We start from the raw sequence: 21,910 nt of genomic DNA, 5'->3' as shown, positions 1-21,910 counted from the left end.
TAATGTCACAATCTGTGGGGAGAACTGGGATAAACCTCCTCCTTTTATAAATACATAAAGGAGTGCATCCCTCTAGTCATGTTTTGTTAAACTAAGAAAGTGTAATTTACATTTCCCTTGTTAAACCTACTGTACTTTGTAAAGACATGAATTTGACCGGGATATCTCTTGCATCCCTTTGACACACTGAACTGTTACACGCTGCAACAAAACCTGTCCATGTTGATTTCCAACAAGTTTTATCTCTTCATATCCAGACTTCTTTTATCTCCATCCAGTTTTTATTAATATCCACACACAAATATTTCTAGGTGTTGGTATGTAATCAAAAACTGTCCCTTGAGAGAATGGTAACCTGCACTCTTTATGTATTTTTATCCTGCCAATAAATACAAATATGTATACGCCCATTATCGGCCAGCCGTGTATGAAAAACGATAACATCGCAATCCGTTCATCAAGAAAAATATGTGATATGTAAGTTCATTTCAAATTTTAAATTGTAAAGGCAGTCTATAGGAGTAAAAGTTTCTTTTAGTATTGTATGGGTTATTTTATTAATATGGTACTACATTGCACCAACACTTGATAATACCTTGGTAAGGGGCCAAGGTAGGATGGGAGGGGTGGGAAGCAAGTAGGCTGGGGTCAAGGCAGGCTTGTGGGTGCCAATATAAATGTTTGCTACTGATTTTCTTCAAGGTAAATGAAATCCCACTTTTAATGCATATTGAATACTACTCTTACTTAGCATTTGGGGGGGGGGGGGAACCATTTGATGGGGGCATGTAAGTTTGGGTAGGTGACAGAATTTTTGAATTACCAATTATAAGTATACCTTTATACAGAGTTTGTTCCAAAAAACTTCCTGGAAATCAAATGGTGCAGCATCTTATGTGTAGCATGTCTATGACTATGTGTGTGTGTGGGGTGTGTGGTGCTGGTGGTGATGGGTGTTACTTGTTGTTGGTGGGGTGCGGAGGGGCAGAGGATATGTGTTTGTTATGTTTTACAGTCTTGTTGAATTCATTTAACAAATTGACAGAAGAACACTGCAATGCATGTTCAGCTGTGATGGAAACATGAGTGATAGCGATCAGAGACAAACTAATTGTCCGGGACTAATTGCAGCGTTCCATCTTATTACTCTCAACATCAGAGATTATGTTCACTTAATGATAAACAAAATATTAGCCTACAGGACATTAATTTTGTATTCTATGGATTATGAATAATCCATCAGAGGCCAAATTTTCACATAGGGCTGACTTAAAAATGATGAAGTCACAGAACTTTGCCCTGTAGTGCATAGGTTGATATCTCATCTTTAATGAGATTGTTTCTATGGTGCATTACACATTCTACTGGTAACTGATATCTTATGAAAGTGATCAGTGACTGGTCTCAATAGGCCAAGATGTTTTCCATCCTCCAAGGAAACAGCTATGTTGAGTATTTGCAGAATGCCAACGAGAGATAGGGAAAGCAAAACATTGCTGGCTCTATCACCTTGTGGTCAGAAACACCTTTAGAATGTTAAAGACTTCCTGCTATGCTGGTACAGCTAGCCTGGCAGTGGCTGCTAACATCTTGACAACACAATTTCATCTGATGAAAACTTATGTGGCGGAGGGTTGGGTGGGCAGGCCCAAACCCTTAAAGTGCAAGCGGTACAACAGTCCACCAATATCCATCAAAGGTCCATTTTTTGTGCGAATGAATATCAACTGTGAACCAAAAATGCCACTTTGAAGGAAAAATCACATTTCATCACCAGGACCCCAACTTTTTATTCTCCAACTCAATAATGCTTGATGATCTCATATTTTTATAATTTTAAACTTCAAACTACTGGTGCCTAAAAGACTTCTAAAGTCCATTATTGGAGTTATTTAGAGAAAATCTTCATGTTAAAACTGTGTATTTATATAATATGGAACACAATTTGTCACCAAAAGACTGAAAAGACCTACTTATGCTAACCTTTTATCCAAAGACCTCACCTCAATTTTGAAATATTTGGAACACCACAACTTCCCCCTTCATACTTTTGTATTCACTGTGTCAGTAAATGGCTCTGGAATAGAATGACCTCATTTTCTGCCTGAACTGTGTCTCAATTCCTTGCAAATTGAAATGTTCCATATCACGCTAGTCAAATTTGCTAGTGCTACTGGAAGTACAGGATCAACACAGAAATTAACAGGAGCAAAGGAAGGGAGTGTAAGGAAGAGAGAAGGAAGCAATTTTTCAACATGTTCACCTATATCCTCTCAGCTCAGTAACACACTCCAGAAGCTCTTGTACTTGTCAAGTGAGCTGAAATCCTTTGCACGAATATGCCTATTATAATATGTCATCTAACTACTAACTAGTCACTAAGATTTAAATTTTTGGGCATGACTTGACTATAGTCTGTATACCTTCCTCAAGTCAGTAATTTAGATATTGTTTTTTATTGTATCTCTAAATGTAATGCGAAGTATATAACAGTATACAGTTTCAGAAAGGATTCCTGCAAAAATTAACAGTTTTTGAGAAAAACCCAAAATTTGATTTGACTCTACTGACTTGAGAAAGGTATACGGACATACAGTCCATGTTGATTTCAAGTTGGTCATGGCAGATGAAATTCTATTAACGTCCTGTCGATTTCAACAAAGTTTGTGTCTCCCTCCTGTCAGTGGTATCAGCATGACAAAAGGGAAGATACTTACCAGCAACACATTCAAAAGCATCACAACAGTTTCCAGGTGTATCATCTCCTATAGATAGTCTCTTAGGTGCAAACCCAGGCCAACACCCTGGTACAGCACACATATCCTTGGCACAGTCACATCTGAATCAAGGAAATACAAGGTTCAAAAGTGAGGAAAAAATATCAACAAATTTACAACTAAAAGCAAATTACTGATTCCATTAATCAACAGCTATAATTTGTGATATTGTGTGGTGGAAAACATTTGACTGACATATCAAAATTTGAAAGTTGCATAAATCAATCTTATAGTTATAAATTATAAAACAAACTGCAATTTATCTGCAATATTTTCACATTTTGTGAACTCAGAACCACTTAAAAGATGCTACTGTAAGTGGCTACTTCAGAGGAGTTGACATTTTCGGATTGATTAGATATTTCAACTTATAAATACCTAGAAACAACTTTGATTAAATTAGTAGAGTTGCAAGTGACACCGCCTCAAGGTTTTATTTAAGATACAACTCAAGAGTCCAAGTTGAGAAAACCAACAAGACTGATTAAGCCTCTATCAGCAAATGTCAAGTTCAGTTGGTACCAAATTAAAATAATTACATTAGAATATTTGAAAAGCTACATACACATAAAATGCCTCAAGTTCAAATGAGTACACGCATACCAAGTATTGGTTCAATTATTCTTGAAATGTAAAGAAATTGTGATATTATGGGATAAATTTTCAAATCCAATGACTATAAGATGGTGAAGCCTTTAAGCCAGGCCATGTCCAAAGTGGATCAAATGCAAAGATGAGATTACCATATGGGAGGTGTGGGGATGAAGTACCTTATGCATATTGCCATATTTGAGCGTTTGCCTGCCCATCTCCTTCAGGTCCCCAGGGGGATTTCTAATTAACTAAATTAGGAAAAGATTCTTGTTGATGAGGTTTTATATATGAACCAGTCAAGGTGCTGGTGATTCGATTTGGTAAAAATGTTGAGAATTTGTGTTGTAATGAAGGCTAAAAGCTGTGAAGTAGTGTAAAGAATCACTGTAGACTAGGAGGGAAGTAGTGTAAAGAATGACTGTAGACTAGGAGGGTGGATAGATAAAACCTGCTTTAGTGATCTTTGTTTTGTTTAGAGATAAATTCTGTGTTGCATTTTTACCAGTGGGTGGCACTTGGAAATTATTTTACAGAGGAGAATAATTTGGCATATTTTGCCTAAAAAGTGATAATTTTCCTATTTTGACGGGGCGCATAAAAGTTAAAAATAACGCCAAAACTGATTGTAAAATAAAAGTCGGTATCAAATACCCTAACTATTTTTGAAAAAAAGATATCAATAATAGAAAGTGGGCCGAGTTCAGTGTGTACCCCTCGTGATTTGACAGTGCACTAAGGTTAATTTACCAGTGAAATTGACCATGATGCTTCAGGCTCATTCCTGGCGGGCCCCATTTGATTTCACAAGATGCCAAAATATGATGATCTATAAATTGTTATTGCAAGGTATTACTAGCATTTCCCCAAGAAACCTGACTGATCCAGATTAGAGAAATGGAAGACTGGAGCTAAACCATCCTTTCGCTTCAAATCATTACTGTGTTTCAGTGATGTACCAGTTGAAATTCTCAAAGGGGACAAACTATTCTGCTGCCTAGTTCCCACTCTGCTAATTTTAGTGCTGAAATGGCCCAGTCTGATTCAGGGCTAGAGGAAGAGGCAACTGGTAAATATGGGTCAAGTTTGTCCTGGTACAAAAAAGTAAGGGGGAAGACACTATGGACCACAAGAGCCTCATCCCAATGGCATAGTCCAATAACCTCAAATTACATAATCATAGTGCAAAATTTGACCTCAAGTTAAAGAGTATGAGTTTGTGTACCCAAGTCTTAAAAGGTCATTCAATGAATGTACAAATGTATTGGGGTACTGTTCCCCTGATAGATGAGCATGTTGTGGATCCTAGTGAGGCAACTTTAAGCAATCATCATGTTCTTGGCCATTTCACATAACAATGTATCACAATGGTACACACAATGCCTCTACCTACTTGTGGATATTGAACATCACTTCTTCTTACTTGTGAGATACGGTTTTCACTGTTATGTAATGAAGTGGCTTAATGTGAGACAGCGTGAAAAGTGTATTAGACAATGCCCCAAGTTGCCTTAATGACAATCCCTTTACCTGCTTGCTGTGAGACAGCAACCATCTTGTGTGATACCGCCCATCACCAGTCTGGAATCTTTTGGACACATGGTCACCGGGCTCTCTGGACATACTATCCCAGTGCAATCTGGCATTATATCTGTAATGACAAAACAAAATCATGTTTGCAAGAGTTCAATAAAAGGTCTACTGATGATAAAGTATAAAACATAATAAGGCCACTAATTCAAAAGCTTGAAGCCTTGGTAAGAGAAATTGGAGTTACAGATGCTGAAGTGACATAGATTATGGTATCTGAAGTGTCTTAGCTGAAACATGCTAGTACAGCAAAATGCTATCATGATAGTCTTTATGACAGAATGAATGATACTTAGTTTAATTACATTCTATATACTAGTAAATCATAGCAAAAGCTTGTTACATGCTTGCTTTGGAAACCAATGGATGAAGAGGGACTTTCATAATCTGAAAGCTCAAGAGGCTAAAGAGGCTGCTGCTACTTGCAAACATGAAACCATGCCAAAATCTTCCCACTAGCTCTGCAATCAACATTCACCTGCCTGCCATAGATAATAAAAGCATGATAGAAACAAGGATCCCTTCCTATCTTTGAAGAATCTTTGTAATGATATAAGATGCTTTCATAAGGAACTCTTCCATGCTATCAGTTAGATCTGTTTTGGTCTGTCACCCAAGTATTAGGAAATAGGATACTGGCTGATGATCAAAGGGGCATGGCATGACATCATAAAGATACACATAGCACTTGTCTGGCTGCGCAACATTTCCGAAACATTAAGAAACTGGCACCATTGTAATGAGAGAATGGTGCAATCAACTTCAACAGCTTGGAGTACAAAAATGTTACTTGCATGGCCTGCTTGGTGCTCAAAAAGGGTTAACTGCTCGGTATAGCTAATGTTTGTTCTCTAGGAAGCCCATGCAGTTAGCCTTTTTGTGTTCCAAACAGTTGATATGTCATTCAAGTGACAAAACAGTCTACTGCAAGTGTACCTAGTCCTGTAATGATATTTGCCTGGTATATTTGTCAACAAGTAAATAAAAATAAATCTTTGTATTTTTTACCTATAGGCTGGCATTCATAAATGTCACAGCAGCTCCCAGGAACATCTGTTCCATGTGAACCTATGACTCTCTCATAGCCCTCCCCACACAACAACTCTGGACATTGGTTGCGATCGCATTCACACCGCGGCGGTTGAGGGCAGCATTCTCCTATAAGTCGTTGGGCTTCGATTTTAACACTGTCACCTGGACACTGGATGTCAAAGACGATTTCACATCGGGCTTGTAAGCAATCTTCTGGGATGTCTGCAAGTAAAAAAACAATAATATTGATTCATTAATATAATACAAAAGAGGATGTGAATTGAAATTTCACGCTACCCAATGTGGCATCATTTAAAGCCAACCAATCAAAATAATTACAAATAACAGGCACCAGTCAAATGCTTAATAGGAATTTAAATATTTTCTGAATTTGACATTTGTCTGTATTGTTAATATTGATTAGCTCTATAGAGGAACTAGCATTTGATAATTGTCTTTGAATGTTTCGAATTAATCTATTTCAAACTATTACATTCACCATTATTAACACAATAAATGTTCACAAACCACAAACAAATAATAATTTTTCTGAAAATTAATCAAATTAATTGATAAATGTACAGAAAATGATGGAATGTTCTTCAAGTCCATTATTGACATCTCAGTAGCCCCAGCTTGATTTTTACAATCATTCACAACAATTATCCAATGTAACAATAAAAGCCTTATTTTCCCATTACACAGCGGGTGAATCCAGTCACAATGAAGCTAGCAGACTTTTGACCATCTGAACTCTTCCAACACAAAGAAACCTCAAATTCCTATCAAATGTAACAGATAATTTAGCATGCTTAGCCTATTGTCATGATTACAATACCAAACAAAAGGTTCAACTTGAGTTGAACTTGCCAGTAACACCATGCAAGGCATAAATCATCTTGCAAAATGAAATCAACAGATAGATGCTTCTTTTTATTCATTGTTTGAATCGTTTTTATCTTTTTTGCGCCACTGCTAATCATGGCACTACAGATGGCGCCAAGAAAATATTGTTTTCAGGATGGGGAGTCAGTATAATAGTCCGGCTTGGCGCCCCGATGTAGCTGGGAGGGGGCAATATTGAAATATTAAAGAAAACATGATTTTGTCTGGTAGCAGTAAGAAGTATAACACTTTTAAAAGGTATTGGTAAAAATGGACTGTACTGATGAAACTTGGATAACTGTAATGTTCCCTTGTCTAAACCACACCTCTGCCACACCCATTCTCTCATGTATATATCCCTAGGGTGGGGTGTGGCATAGTAGTGAAACTAAAACCCTTTTATTTCATACAAATATTAGTCATACTTTCTTTACAGTCATCATCTTGAGAATCAAGAACTTGATGTTTTAAATGCTTTAATTTGAGACCTTTGTCAAGTGACAAGAATAAGGAAACTTTGGTAACCTGTTCACCAGCATTGGACTACTAGTATTCTATTTAAAATCTGCCATACCCCTGTGAAACATTCAAAACAAGTTTTCTACAGATGGAGTAGGTTTTTCAAATGGAATTGGCTGCAACTTTTAATTATTTTAAATCCCATACTCCCCTGTATTCATTACAAGATTCATACTGGGGCTGCCTGCACAGGTACGCCATCACCAAACTGTGCAGTAGCAGATGAGTACCAGTGTAGTACCAGTACAGTGCAGTACTACTGCTGGTCATTCCTGTACAGTAGCAGCATTGGTACATGCAGGTAATATGTGTGTTAGCCCTACCACATGGCCTTTTTTTTTTATTACACATTATATACTATAGGCCTACACCATGCTATATACTGAGAACTGCTAAAAACCCAGTGACAGCTCACAACCCACTAACCGCTGTCCCCGAGAATTCTGGGGAATTAATAGCAGTCACTGGCAGCAGCTCTCTGGACATAGCCAGGTTTTATGATATAGCATGGTTTTGCATCACCACAGTCAAAAGGCCCTATACTAGTAGGGCTAATGTGTGTACCGGTCAGGTAACTTGGTGACAGTGTAGCCGAGCAAGCGGCCACAATAATACAAATCTTGTATGGGTTTACTATACTTCCACAACTCTCGGAAGTGAGTATTTCAAATGAGAGTTACCCAATTGTCAATTCTATTTGAAAACCATGATACTCCATCTCGAAACATATGAACACAAAACAATAATTTCATATAAACATAAAATATGCTTGCCTAGTCCAAATCATACTTTTTACAAATATTATTTTTATATTATGCTTTGTATTAACCTCTTACATTGCTGATGTTATCATATCGCAATGGGACTTAACATGTAATCTCTTGAATAAGAGGAAATAAGCATCATTGAATAGCAAATATCTGACAAGAGATTAAAATACTGACAAGATTTTGAACAAAACCTAAATGATAATCACTTCCTGTAATCCACGATGATATGCAGTCGTAACATTATCACAAATAAATCACAGTGACTGCGCAAACAGAATTACGCTTCTTCTTAGAAAAGCTGAAGAATGATATGTTAAGAACAGGAAATCAGTATGATTGTGATCCTTTAAAGATATAGAAACTAATTGACACCCGTGCCTTGTTGCCTGGCAGCCAGGAGCAGCCAGGTAAGGGCGTTACGGGGTCAAATACTGTTGCAAGGGGCCATGTACATTGCACAGCAGTGTAAGCTTATATCACAGTAGATGTAAGCTTATACCCCTGCAGCAGTAAGGTGACAGCTAGCAGGCAGGCTAAGTTCTATTGTCTTGACACTTAAGGCTACAGTTCACTGCCAAATGTCTTGCAAAATATGTCAACTAAAGAAAACATTTGTAAACAAGACAGTGATATTTAGATGGGATCCAGTATATTCTTTTCTATGGTGCATCATGCTCATGGATACAGTTCTTTCACTTTATGCACGTATGTTTTGAAATAACTTTACATTAATGTGTCTGCTGGGTTTAACCCTTAACTTTTTTTGACTTTTTATTTGGGATGAAGAAAATTATGTCATCTAAACGAGAGAGAGAGAGAGAGAGAGAGAGAGAGAGAGAGAGAGAGAGGGGGGACCAATCAAAATTTTGCAGACAAGACTATTTCTATGAAGAGGTAAAGATGAAGTGGCTTTATAAGTTGGCGAAGGGGAGTCCCCCCCCCATTGGAACCTTGCTCGCCCTGCTTCCCCGCTCCATGAGTTACCGGGGTAAAAGCAGGGGGTGGCAAAAACGAAAGGGCAGCAGAAGAAGGGGCAGCAAAGACAATTATTATAGAAAAAAAAAAAAGGGTGTAATGTTTGAAAATTGAGAAAACAAATAGAATTATACATAAAAATTTGTTGGTTTTAGGTTGCTAGCGCCTAAAAAAGATTGGGGCAACTTTTTCGGGCTGTTGAAGAGAGCGGCAAAATTCACCTTTTCTCCAGCCCCGGGTAGGAGTGGCCTGGATGCGCCACAGCATAGCCAGGGCATACGAAGGAAGCGAGCTGGATATGCATACCCTGTGCATGTGGAACCATTTTGCCATAATAATTTGATGAAAATCTCATACTTTTTCCCTATATTTATATAGTCTGCTTGGATTTCTACTCTAATAACCTTGTGGCACAATTTCAAATTCAGTGCAATAATAGGTCAACTAGTTTTGATATCTTCCATTAAAAACCCAAAAGCATGAAATTGATACTTTCTTAGTTGGCATAAATTGCACACCCACTGCACATACTAAACATTGTAAATGCCAAAATACTCACATATCTATAAAATATTACATTATGAACAACAAAATAATGTGTGAATGAAATATGTTTTCCAGCTTGCTTCACTAAGAATTAATTTCTTTGTTCTCGATTGCTTATTTTTATAGGCCATCCACGCATCATGCCTACATTAATAGCATCACAAGCTACGTGAAAACTTCGTACCCTCGTACCATCGTTAAATCTATCTTGGTTTCATCATTCTAACATTACTGCTTGATGTTGTAAATATGCCATAGAGTTATTCAATTACTTCTGAGTGAATAATTGGCCGCAAACATTCCAACCTACCCGCCCTGTTGCTACTCTTTGACACCTCTGCCTCAACGTGTGCTGTAGGGCATAAATATCATAAATGCTTGTAAACTGAACTACCTACGACTCGAATGCTTGGAAATCACGCAGCAAGAAAATAAAACAGTTATGAGCTAAATTAATCTTCACAACTGTGTGCAATTCCAACTTCAATATAATTCCAAATTTAAAAAAAGATAGAATATTATCTTTTATAATGCGTGTTAAAGCCAAATATCAGTAATCCCAAATTGGCAAAATTAAAAACAAATGCACATTTGTTTGCAATTGAAATTACTGATGGGCAAAAACTTGATACACTGAAAAATGACACAGCCTATGATTAAGTTTTGCTTACTGTCTTGCACAAGAGAGACCTCAACATGAACTATCCCCTTCCTGCAATTTGATAAAGGATCTGTTAAGTCTGAAGAGTCTGATGACACTGCCAGATCTATTAAAAGCTATGGTCTAATATGTTGGTGTGTATAGTACAAATTCAATTTACATGAAAGGCAATAGTCCTATTTAAAGGAGTGACAAATGCTGAAAATATTTGTTTAGTTATAAATCAATGTAGAAATCTTTCAAAATCAACCAGCGGTCTGTCATGTTAGAATATGTATGGAATAGAAAGAGAGCACCTAGAAAAGGAGTGCATGTTTTCTTAGCCATGTCTACAACCTTCATCTGGCAGTTGAGGCACCCTCATTCAGCTGAAAAGAAGTAGAATTAATTAACAATAGCCATTGTCCAAAATGGCTGAAACTGTCAGGTCAATGTTATAGGTAAATTATAGGTTATTGTCAAGATGACAGATGAAAGTACTCATAAAATATTGGTTTCTACAAAGTTGATGAAACTTGATTCATCAGGAATGGTTCAGATGTTTGATTTCAATGTCAATGTGTCTAATATGTAGGCCTATATATTTAACCTGAAAACTTCCAGAACTAAAAGTTAAATTTTTTGAAGTACCAAGTAAATCAAGGTGTCACTTGTCACCATGACTACTTGGCTGCAAACAATAGAAATATGCTGCATTGTGTGTTGCCTAAAAATGGTAACTGCAGATAGGGATTTAATCACAGAAAATCGGTGAGCGCCGATACACATGAAAAATCTCAGAAGCAACGGCGAATTTAAAAAAATCGTATTGTATTGCATTGCATTGTACAGACCACATTACTTTATATGGTTTATGACAGATTTTTCAGGAGAAAAAGAATTCTGAGATTAATCAAGTAAAACCCAGGGTAGCTCTCGTTTTTATCGGCCTGCTCAGATAGGACAGGGTGCCTAAAACTGCTGTAAATCTAATTGGTTACTCTTTTCAATACTACTGTGAGCATGTCGGAAATGACTTGCCAGTAGGTTTGTACCATTTGTCATTTTCTAATTTGTTTTGTTTTTTGGAAAAAGGAATGCAACATTGTAAAACCATCAATCTGGGCTGTCAATCTTATTTGGAGTAAATATTTCACTTGTGGTTTTCTGTCAATTTACACTTAACCGCAATCATATTTCAATCATGTTCATTTATGTTCTGATTAACATTCTAGAGATGTGAATGATAGCGCTATATGATATGAGTTTTATATTCATATTTCATTGCATGTTTACCGCAATGTTGATGGTTAATGTTTTATATGCGATACTATACATTTTAATGTGGAAAACTAATTCAGAAATTTTTCTTAGAGCTGGCAAAATTTTAAGAACCACTGAAAAAAAGTTTTTTGTTATTTTTACTCATGTGAATGCATTACTATACATATTTCAAAAGTAAAATTTTTCATTTTTGCACAGAGAGTATTGTGTAATGTATTTTGATATGTGTCAACTTACTATTTTCATTCTAGGGTTATTGTAAAAGGTATTGACTGTTGAATTGCCTCCTAAATTTGCTGAAATTGTCTAACAAATTAATATATCATACTTATTTGTCCCTGTCACAATAGGTATGGCGGTTTTTGTTTCAACTTAGAACATAAAACTTGTTTCATGATTAGTTGAGTATGAAAATAAAGTTATTACTCTACTGATACATTAATTTGTGCCAGCACCTATCCATTCAAAATAACCCGTCAACTTTTTTTTAAAACTCTATTATATTATTTTGGCTCAAACTCGGTTCTCTGCTTTACCCTTCCACTTTGCTGACATCCAATATCACGCCATGGCAAATTTTTAATATAATCATCTAATGTTACAAATCCCTGCATCATGTCGCTGTTCAACTTGGTTCCTTTCAAATACTAGCATGATATTATCACTTGAGACAGCATCTCTTCCAATTTTAGCTACTTGTAAATCCCCCATTATGTTGCTAAGGTCTTCATCAAACTTGGCTGTGTTTATATGTTTCTTGACAACACTTGATGCATACATCCCATAATACAACAAACCAGCAAATTTGTTGGATGTCGCTACAAACATGCTCATCTGTCAGACCGCAGTTCTTTAACCCCAATATGCTTGCATATTCAAAATGACCTATAAGTATTCTGGGTATGAAATCTCATACTCTACCACTTTATGGGTCAGGTTAGTAGCTATGGTTGATATCCGGGGTTGATATAGGTTATTGAATGCCACTGGACATGAGATAATATTTGCCTTGCTAGCGCACCCGTGCATAAATCCATCATTGCTTTTATCAGGTTCTTTGGCAAACCAGCGGCTTCCTTTGAACCCCTCATTATTTGGATGGCAAGATTGCCAAATCAAACTATTTCAAACAATTATGTCTGCCTGTTGTTTTGATTCTGCATATATTTGGAATTCTAATTAGTTGATTTCTCCGAGGGGGATTCTGGCAATGAGCATCCACTTGAAGATAAAATGCTGGATATTAAAATAATAGCAAACTACAGGCAGATAAATGGCATCTCTTATCATTACATAAGTAGACAACTTCATCGCTACTAAGTTATGTTGTCTTTGATGGGTTTTTATCTTATCAGTTTTGTTGAATACACTAGCTCCTCGTCATGTCGCTCTTCGATCTAGTGGATTTACGAGTGTGGTATCATGTCTAATTATAGCATGATAACTGGTAATTGCGTGTTTGAGCTTAGTATGGTAGCGCTACTTGTGGGATGAACAGAACATGCTGTCATGAGCAAGTTAAAGACTTGAATTTTAAATGACATCAAAATGGAAACCTGAAGTCATCCTTATATATAGGTTCCATGACAATGGGGGATCAGATTAGAGGGCATTTTGATTCAAAATATCCATGTTTTTTGTTAATAGCAGACTATCTTTTACACTTTACAAATAAGTTACATATATTTTCTTCTAAAACTAAACTTTCTTGCCACTGCAAGTGAGCCAATTTTTCAGCCCACTCTAGCTGCCAGGTGAAAAAGCTCATCAGATAGAGAGTTAATTTACATGGACCCTTGATGCTAATACCAACTTTATACTGCATAATCCGCTCAATCTAAGATAATTCTACGGATTAATATTTCCAATGATGTCTTTGACCTCGGACTTGCAAATACAATGTTTATAAATATGAATGTCAACATATAAATTGGGAAACTCAAATATATTAATAAGTCATGGATAATGTTAATGTATTCTATTATCATAATGCATAGACAAAAATAAATATGACATTGAGATGGTATGTTATCATAGTTGTATACTTTGCTTATCACATGTACGAGGCATGGTGGTGACAGCAGAAGTGACTCTGTTTGCTTTATATCCAGCGCACAAAGTACATTTTGGAAGCAAAGCAGAGACAGTATTATTATACTTTGTTTAGCTTCATCATTGGCTAAGACTCATAACATTGTAGATTGATATAAAATCATTAGAATGACGAGCAATCAGTTTGGCGCAGCAACTACGCTAGTTGTACTTAGTGTGACTGGTTCATGCTTAAATTTGCACAAGCTTAAGGGAAGGGGTATGAACGTTTGGACAGTATTTATTGTGGGACATTAGAGCACATCAGACATATCGAATTGCATTTTGAATACGAAGAATGGCCTTCTGATATCAAATAATTTTGATTTTTTTAAATTCGCAATGTAATACACATTTTATGGCAAATCATTAAAAATTGATATTTTTGATATTTAACAGTACTCGAAGTAAACTTTATAAATCTGATGACTTCTACCTAAAGTGTATGTAGGTGGGATGAAAAGCCGACGATCAATTGAAAATTTTGACCTTTCGTATTGAAGATACGGATTTTTTTTCCCCAAAACACCCAAAAAAATTAGGTCTTTTTGGAAAAAAATCCATATCTTCAATATGAAAGGTCAAAATTTTCAATTGATCGTCGGCTTTTCCTCCCAGCTACATACACTTTAAGACTATATCATTCAATTTATAAAATTTACTTCGAGGACTGTTATATCTCCAAAATGTGAAAAATATCATTTGTCATAAAATTTGTATTATATCGTGAATTTCATAAAATGAAAATTATTTGATATCAGAAAGACATTCTTCGTATTCAGAATGCAATTCGATAGGTCTGATGTGCTCTCAGGTCCCACAAAAAATGCTGTCGAAATGCTGAAAACGCTCATTCCAGATCCCTTAAGGACTTTCAAATGAGTGCAGTAACAAAAAACAAAATAATTTTTACCATTTATAAGCCAAACAAAGTATAATTGTGGGGGCCGGACTGTGTCATTCACAACTGCACTAAATCTCAGCTGTCTTTTCAGGGTATCCTCAATTTGTCTCTAAATCACTAAGTCTAATATAAAAAGTATACAATTCTATTAACAATTACAGTGATTATTTTTGTTTGGCTGAAGAATCTTTTCCAATGTACAAAATATCACTCAGATTTGATCCCCATCCCTCTACTCCCCTCCCTAATAACAATCTTTGGCACTTATGGCATAACAGGATACCATATCAACAAGGAGTGCATGCATGCCAACTAGCCTTCTCCATGCAACCACCACAGTGCAGACTTTGGAAAATCTATGTTTTATAACATCTTTTTGAAAATCAAGAATCAAATAGTTTGAAAATTGTTTCGCACTCTACATTAAGCGTTAAAGTGAATATAAACATGCTTATTGTTGGTTCCGTGGTTCTTGTGACAAGATTTAATATGAGATTGTACAAGAACTTCAAAGCTCCCTCAACCTTAAGTGTCAGTAGCTGCAGACAGCCATGTTCAAAGCATTGATGTTGAATTAATCAGCAATTAGTAATCAGCGATCAGAATCACTTTCTAAATGTCAACATACAATTGCACATTCCTTCTGCGCAAAAGCGATAACCAAATCACATCAAGTTTACCCTAACTAGAAATCTTGTATGCGCTTGAGGAAATCATAATTTGCAGTTGTAATATCATAAATCTCCATGGCTGTTCCCATATGTCATGTACTGAGGAAGGGCTTAATCATACATAATTATCCCGATTTCTATCAGAAAAGTCCATGCCACTACAGAAAGAGTTCCATTTTATTTGTTGGCAAGCAGCATCCAACCACTATTAAGTCTTCAATTATTTGTTTTATATACAGCTTACCAGATCTATGATATCAAAGACATAACTGGATAACTTATTGGGTTGGACTGCCATGTCACTCTTGTGGAGATCTGATCAGCAACTTCTATAAATAACAACTATTGATGCATAGAGGATTCAATCAAAGAAAATCATCCAAAAGGGTTTTTTAAATGCCCCTAGTTAATATGGGAAGAGGAAATGCTTTGCAATATTATTTTCATTTTGTCACTTTCAAATTTTCTGGACCAAGCAAATGAAAGCTTTTGATTGACTCTTTGATTATTCGTGTGGCAGGCTGGAAGTAGCTGGTATCTGTGGGGGGAATATGCCCCTTCCCAATAGACAAAGGGCAAACATCCTGACAGAGAGGCTCCCCCAGCACTTCTGGTCATACTAAGGTAATGACACACCAGTTTTTATGTTAAAATCACTAAACAAAAAATCACTTAACAAATGAAAGTGTTAAGCAACAAACAACATGCAAGCAACTTGTTGTCATAACTATTAATTGTGAACTTCCCAAATAACTAAGAAACAAAACTTTTGTTTCTTAGTTATTTGGGAAGTTCAAAAGTCAACTTATTTTCAATCACTGCATCCATGACATTGTCAAGGTGCAGAATTTGATCACGACACACCTGAGCAAGTAGAACAACACCCTATCAACACTACATGGTACAAAGGCACAACGCCTGCTACAAGCCTAGTGCCAAAAACCTGCTGTAACATGGGGTGCAACAACTGACAAACTGAAAATGAACTCATAACATGGAGCCAGATGGTAGATTTCATCAGACCATATTATACAGTGACTATCAATAGACACAGTTCGGCCCCTTGAAAATATCCTTTTATCTCTGAATACAGGTATCTGCAGGTTTGCAAACTTGTTAGTCTCCAGGATATGTTCAAACAAAAATCAGAGCCTTCCGAACTCTGAACCATCATTTTGACAAATTTTGAGTTTTGTCAGTTGAAAACATGGTTTTGGAAAACATGACACATTTTCACTATACTGTTCTAGTTCTCAAGATATATTTGGGCTATGTTGGTGTTATCTCAAGTAAACTGAAAGGTTTTGGTGTTTCAAAATTATAGCACTTAAATTCATACAGATTTGCAACTTCCTGATCCTGCCTGACATTCAAGTTTCTGCCACTGTCAGACTGATTTCCATGACAATTTGACTGAAGTGAACTAAGCCCGGGTAGGCCTAAACAGAGACAAGTTAGCAATTGCAACAAATTCAAATTGAATTCAAAAACACTTGGACCAGATTTTCATTAGACATTGAGTTCGAAATGATGCAACCCTGTTCACCCAAATGATGTCGCGTTCAAATTGAACCGAAGTCGACTTAAAGACAACCTAAATTTAGAATTTAGAACAAAAAATTAAATTCAAGACTACATCAAAAATATAGACCTACTTTTTACAAGCTTGAAATAGTGTCAAACTTGAATAAAGCTTTGAAATCTTCTGATTTACTTGTCTGCCAACAAATCCTTTTTACATGTAAGAAAATTCCAGATCTTAAAACACAAAGGTTGACATTGCCTAATATTAATCTATCGTGGCGTTATTACTACTTAAGCTTACAAAACTCTCTTGCGAATATAAACCAGACGATCCATAAGGCCTACTTTATTTCATCACGAAATATAGTATCATTTCCACATTCATGATTGCTCAGGAGATCATGTTCTGAACCTTACAACTTCCTTAACTGAAAGACAAAATAAAATCCTCATAAATGTGGTCCCCAGTGGTTTGTATCTTATCACAATGACTAAGCCAAAGTTGAAAATGCAACACAACCTTTGAAGTCATCCAAATTCAATATTTTCAGGTAGCATAAACACAGTGGGACTATCTATCATTGAAATATGTCATAACAACATGCAAACAACATTATGTGCAAGTATGACACATATTGTGATATTATCTTTTTTGAAACACTTGAAAACATTTCAAAAATTGAACCTATTTGAACCTACATCCCCAATGGGTCTTAAACACATTAGCTTACTAGGTGAAATTTGTATGGGAGTAAAATGCAAACTACAAAATTGTCAGGATGCCCACTTCCCACAAATAATTTACCAGGACAAAAGTGCACACATATACAATTTTAACCTTAACACCAAAAGTGGTTTTTGGCTATCAAAGGAAAGAAGGAACAAACAACTAGTGGCAAATGGTGGTCATAGACCACAAACCTAGCTGGGGCATGTTGGTGTTGTGGAGGTATCTGACCCCTACAAAATGTTCCAAAAATGCTCCCCTGGTCATGGGGTTTGTTTTCACCGAGTTTGAGTCCCGTACTCCTAACAGATGTCAAAAAAATTCAATTCTAAGATTTGACCCCAGATGACCTTTGACCTGACCTATGCATGATGTTCCATAATGTTCCCCTGGTCTTGAGGTTTGTTGTCACCATGTTTGAGCCCTGTCCGCATTACCTCTTACAGATATCCAGAAAATGAAATTCTACGATTTGACCCCAGATGACCTTTGACATGACCCTTGCAGTGTTCCAAAATGTTCCCCAGGTCAGTAAGTTTGTCGTTGTGGAGTTTGAGCCCGTACCCCTAACAGATGTTCAGAAAATGCATTTAGAAAATTTGACCTCTACATGACCTTTGACCTGACACCTGCAAAATGTTCCCCTGGTCATGAGATTTGTTGTCACTGAGTTTGAGCCCCATACCCCTTGCAGATATCCAGAAAATGAAGTTATAAAGATTTGACCCCAGATAACCTTTGACCTGACCCCTGCAAAGTGTTCCAACATGTTCCCCTGATCATTAAGTTTGTTGTCACCAAGTTTGAGCCCCGTACCCCTTACAGATGTCCAGGAAATGTGTTTCTAAAATTTGACCTCTGCATGACCTTTGACCTGACACCCGCAAAATGTTCCCCTGGTCATGAGATTTATTGTATCGAGTTTGAGCTCCATACTCCTTACAGATGTCCAGATAATGCAATTGTAAGATTTTACCCCCTTAATGACCTTTGACCCCAATTCTGTGTGCAAGGTATGGGCACTGGGTAAAGCCGATGCACATGTGTAAGTGACGTCATTGTGCTATGTAATATGTGGCAGAAGAAGCATTTTGGAAGTATTTGGTTAAATACCGGAAATGCCCCCTTAATGACTTTTGACCCCAATTCTGTTTGCACCCTATGGGCACTGGATATAGCCGGTACATATGTGCAAGTTACGTAATTGTAGGGTGTAACATGTAGGAAGAGAAGCATTTTGAAATTTGTTGACAGAAGAAGAAAGAAGAATCGGATAGCATTACAGTACCTAGCTGGGGGGTGTAAACCCCCCAGCTAGGTAAATAAAGAAGATGAAAAAAGATCCCTTGCATACCAAGTAGCCTACTCAATCAGCGAATGATAGCCACCGGTGTTTCGATATTGTAAGATTTTGTAAGATTTTACAGAGTTACGGTTAATACTAAAATGGCTTCTGAGCATCCATCCCATGATGCACCCTTACCAATGTACCAGCAGTTGCTAGGCCATTTCTGAAAAGTATTGCATTATCACACCCCGAAACTGGAGCCAGGGATTGAACCAGTTTTTGCAGTTCAATTAGGGGTGCTTATGAGAGGCCACTTATTAGGGGCATTCACATGTTTTATCAAAGATACTCAATACATTGAGTATCTTTGGTTTTATACATATGACTATTTAATACAGAGAATTCTTCAGCCACCATTTGGCAAGTTGACAAAATATGGATCATGTAATCATCGAAAGTCAATAATTATTGACAAATATCACTAATTGTGATAATCACAACATTTGAGCTTAACATAACTGCAATTTTGATGCAATTTGATTCTTCAAAGATACTGCCAGTCTGCCACACAACACAAACAGACAGATTATTTTCATGTTTCACTGCAGTTTACTATGACATGGTTTGTGGGTAGATTCAAGATATCTCAAGCGTGGAACACAACATGAATAGTTCAAATTTCACAAGTGATTGCATCTAGTAAAATATTAGATATACATAAGCTTACATAGTATACATAGCATGTATTTGGTTTTATCGCGCATATCACTAGCACCAGAGAATTGAGGCCCATCCATGCTGACAAATTACATGCAATGTTGGTGGTGACAGAGAATGAATGACTATTTTGTTAAACTTTTCAATTTGCTGATGTTACCTATTATGGCTACTTCCTCTGAGACAAAAAATCAAAGGCTGTTCCAATGATGCCATTGGTTAAAAGCCATGAAATGTTAACATCAATTCAGTGGAGAAATTAAACTTAATTTGCTTGTTAAAACTGCAATTTGTGTACCTGTTATAAAATGTTTTGTAGGCTATAAATAAACCAGATGCATAGAACTTAAATCATTGAACCCACAGCCTAGTACTACAATAGTACATTGATTGTAGTAAGCCTTAGTTAATGTTTTACCATCACATTTACAGAGAGACAATGTTACACAAATAACAGGTAAACATAATACACTGGCTATACAATGTGCACAATAAATAAGTTACTAGTTTTTGAATATGACTCCATAGCCAAAGTGATGGTAGTATTAAAAAACCATAGGTCACAAGGATGTTCTCTTTAATTTAAGATATCAGTGATGGCATGCAGAAATAAGCAAGTTATGAAACAAAAACTGATACATGTGATGGAAGATACAGTGGCGTAGCGTCATAGAGGCATGGTTGTAAAATTTAGAAAATCCTATACGATGGCCCACGCTACGCTACTGGGAAGAATCAGCTATATATAATTCAACAGAATCAGATCCGTATAGCAGGCGCATTGATTAGCCTACACATCATGAGTGCTTACACACGGGGCCAACATTACAACATTTTGTTTGAGCCTAGTGCCCTGGTCCCATTAAGACCCAAGTGTGTCTCTGTACCAGACGACCACTATTACAAATGCACACAACCCTGTTCCATTTCTTATGTCAGACTATGTTGCCTTTGTGCTATTGCAAATATTCTAGTTTTATCAGAAGCAATATCCTTTTCCTTTCCCCCAGATCATTCTGCTTGGTGCAAATGGGATGACGGCCAAAATGTTACTCATTTGAAATAACATTTGCTATCAGTACAACATGATCATCTTAGTCCAGGATATGTTATGCATCATCTCCCGGATGATGAAGTAGTTGCTAGTAAGTTTAACATAAAGCAGACACATCTTTCTTGTTGAATCTGATGACAGCAACTCTTCAATTAGCTGTCATTTGTCAAGTGTCATCCATTTATCAATCTGATAACAAGGGATGGATCTTATCCAAGGTTTAATACAGAAAGTGAATGCAAACTTATAACATGTGCATCCTATTCTACCAATGTGTTGTAGACTTTATAGGCAAGGCTATTCACCCTATTGCCTCTCCCTATCCAGGTGTACAAATGGGTTCCTGCTTTATGGTGCAGTCTGGTCCAACTACTTCAAAAGATGATGGGCACTCCAGCCTGTGAACACAGGTTCGTCACTTTTACCCATTACCTATTCCGCATACATGAGATTCCTTTCAATACCTTCATAGGGAAACAATTCATTGTTACAATCTTTTATTTCAGGTGATCTTTACCTTTCAATCCTTCTGTCTCTTAGAAAATGACAAATGAAAGAAATTGAAAAATCAGACTGGGGCTCGAACCCACTACCTACACAACCATCACTTAAACCTGTACGCCAAGCATTCCCAACAGACAGAAGGTTGTTGATATGCAATATATTTGATGAAATAAGCCACACACATAATAATGAATAGTGCTGCTGTGAGGCGAGGAAACATGTTGAAGGAATCTCCAATCATCCTATGCTATCTTACTGACATTTATGTCATACCTTTACATATCATGTGGGTCATCTTACTTCTTAGTCTCAGATCATTTAAAGCTGCAATAAGAAGGAACACAATGAATATATTTTTCTTGTTTAGTCCTAATAAAGACAACACATTTTTCTTGTTTTCCCAAAAAGAGTCCTTTTTGTGTAAAGTCCTAACTGAAAGATCACCCTCTTTAAACAATTATACTGTTTTAATAAGATATTCCAAAAATCATTATAGGAATTTTAATTCTTAAAGACTATACTGGTAATTTTCAACCTTGCATATCTGCCACTGAAATGGCAGGCCTTACTTTGCACCCAACACTATGGTATATTTTGGTGTTGATTTTTGAACAGTATTTACAGTGTATCTGTATCTCTTTTCTTTGAGTGTGTACATGAATGCATTTTCTATTTGCAACAGGTAGTGCATGTTAATGTGTAAAAATTTCTACCCCATGATTTCACTGAATACTTTTATTTATTTAAGTCATGTAGAATATACAGACTTACGTTGGGCACCTGGATATTTGGGTACGGTGTATTTACTACTAGTCAAAAAT

At 36.5% G+C, this 21,910-nt stretch overlaps 1 protein-coding gene across 1 annotated transcript in view; it reads right to left on the bottom strand.

The window, feature by feature from the left end:
• The window catches only part of LOC140152013 (cysteine-rich motor neuron 1 protein-like), a 142,245-nt gene that overhangs the window by 25,394 nt on the left and 94,941 nt on the right, over positions 1 to 21,910 (bottom strand). Inside the window, 3 exon segments of the mRNA XM_072174313.1 lie at positions 2,718 to 2,839; positions 4,899 to 5,019; positions 5,967 to 6,212. Of these exon segments, the coding sequence (XP_072030414.1) occupies positions 2,718 to 2,839; positions 4,899 to 5,019; positions 5,967 to 6,212 (489 nt within the window).

This window comes from Amphiura filiformis, chromosome 5 (assembly GCF_039555335.1).
Source record: "Amphiura filiformis chromosome 5, Afil_fr2py, whole genome shotgun sequence".
NCBI lineage: Eukaryota > Metazoa > Echinodermata > Ophiuroidea > Amphilepidida > Amphiuridae > Amphiura > Amphiura filiformis.
This window is presented reverse-complemented; position numbering and strand designations above follow the sequence as displayed.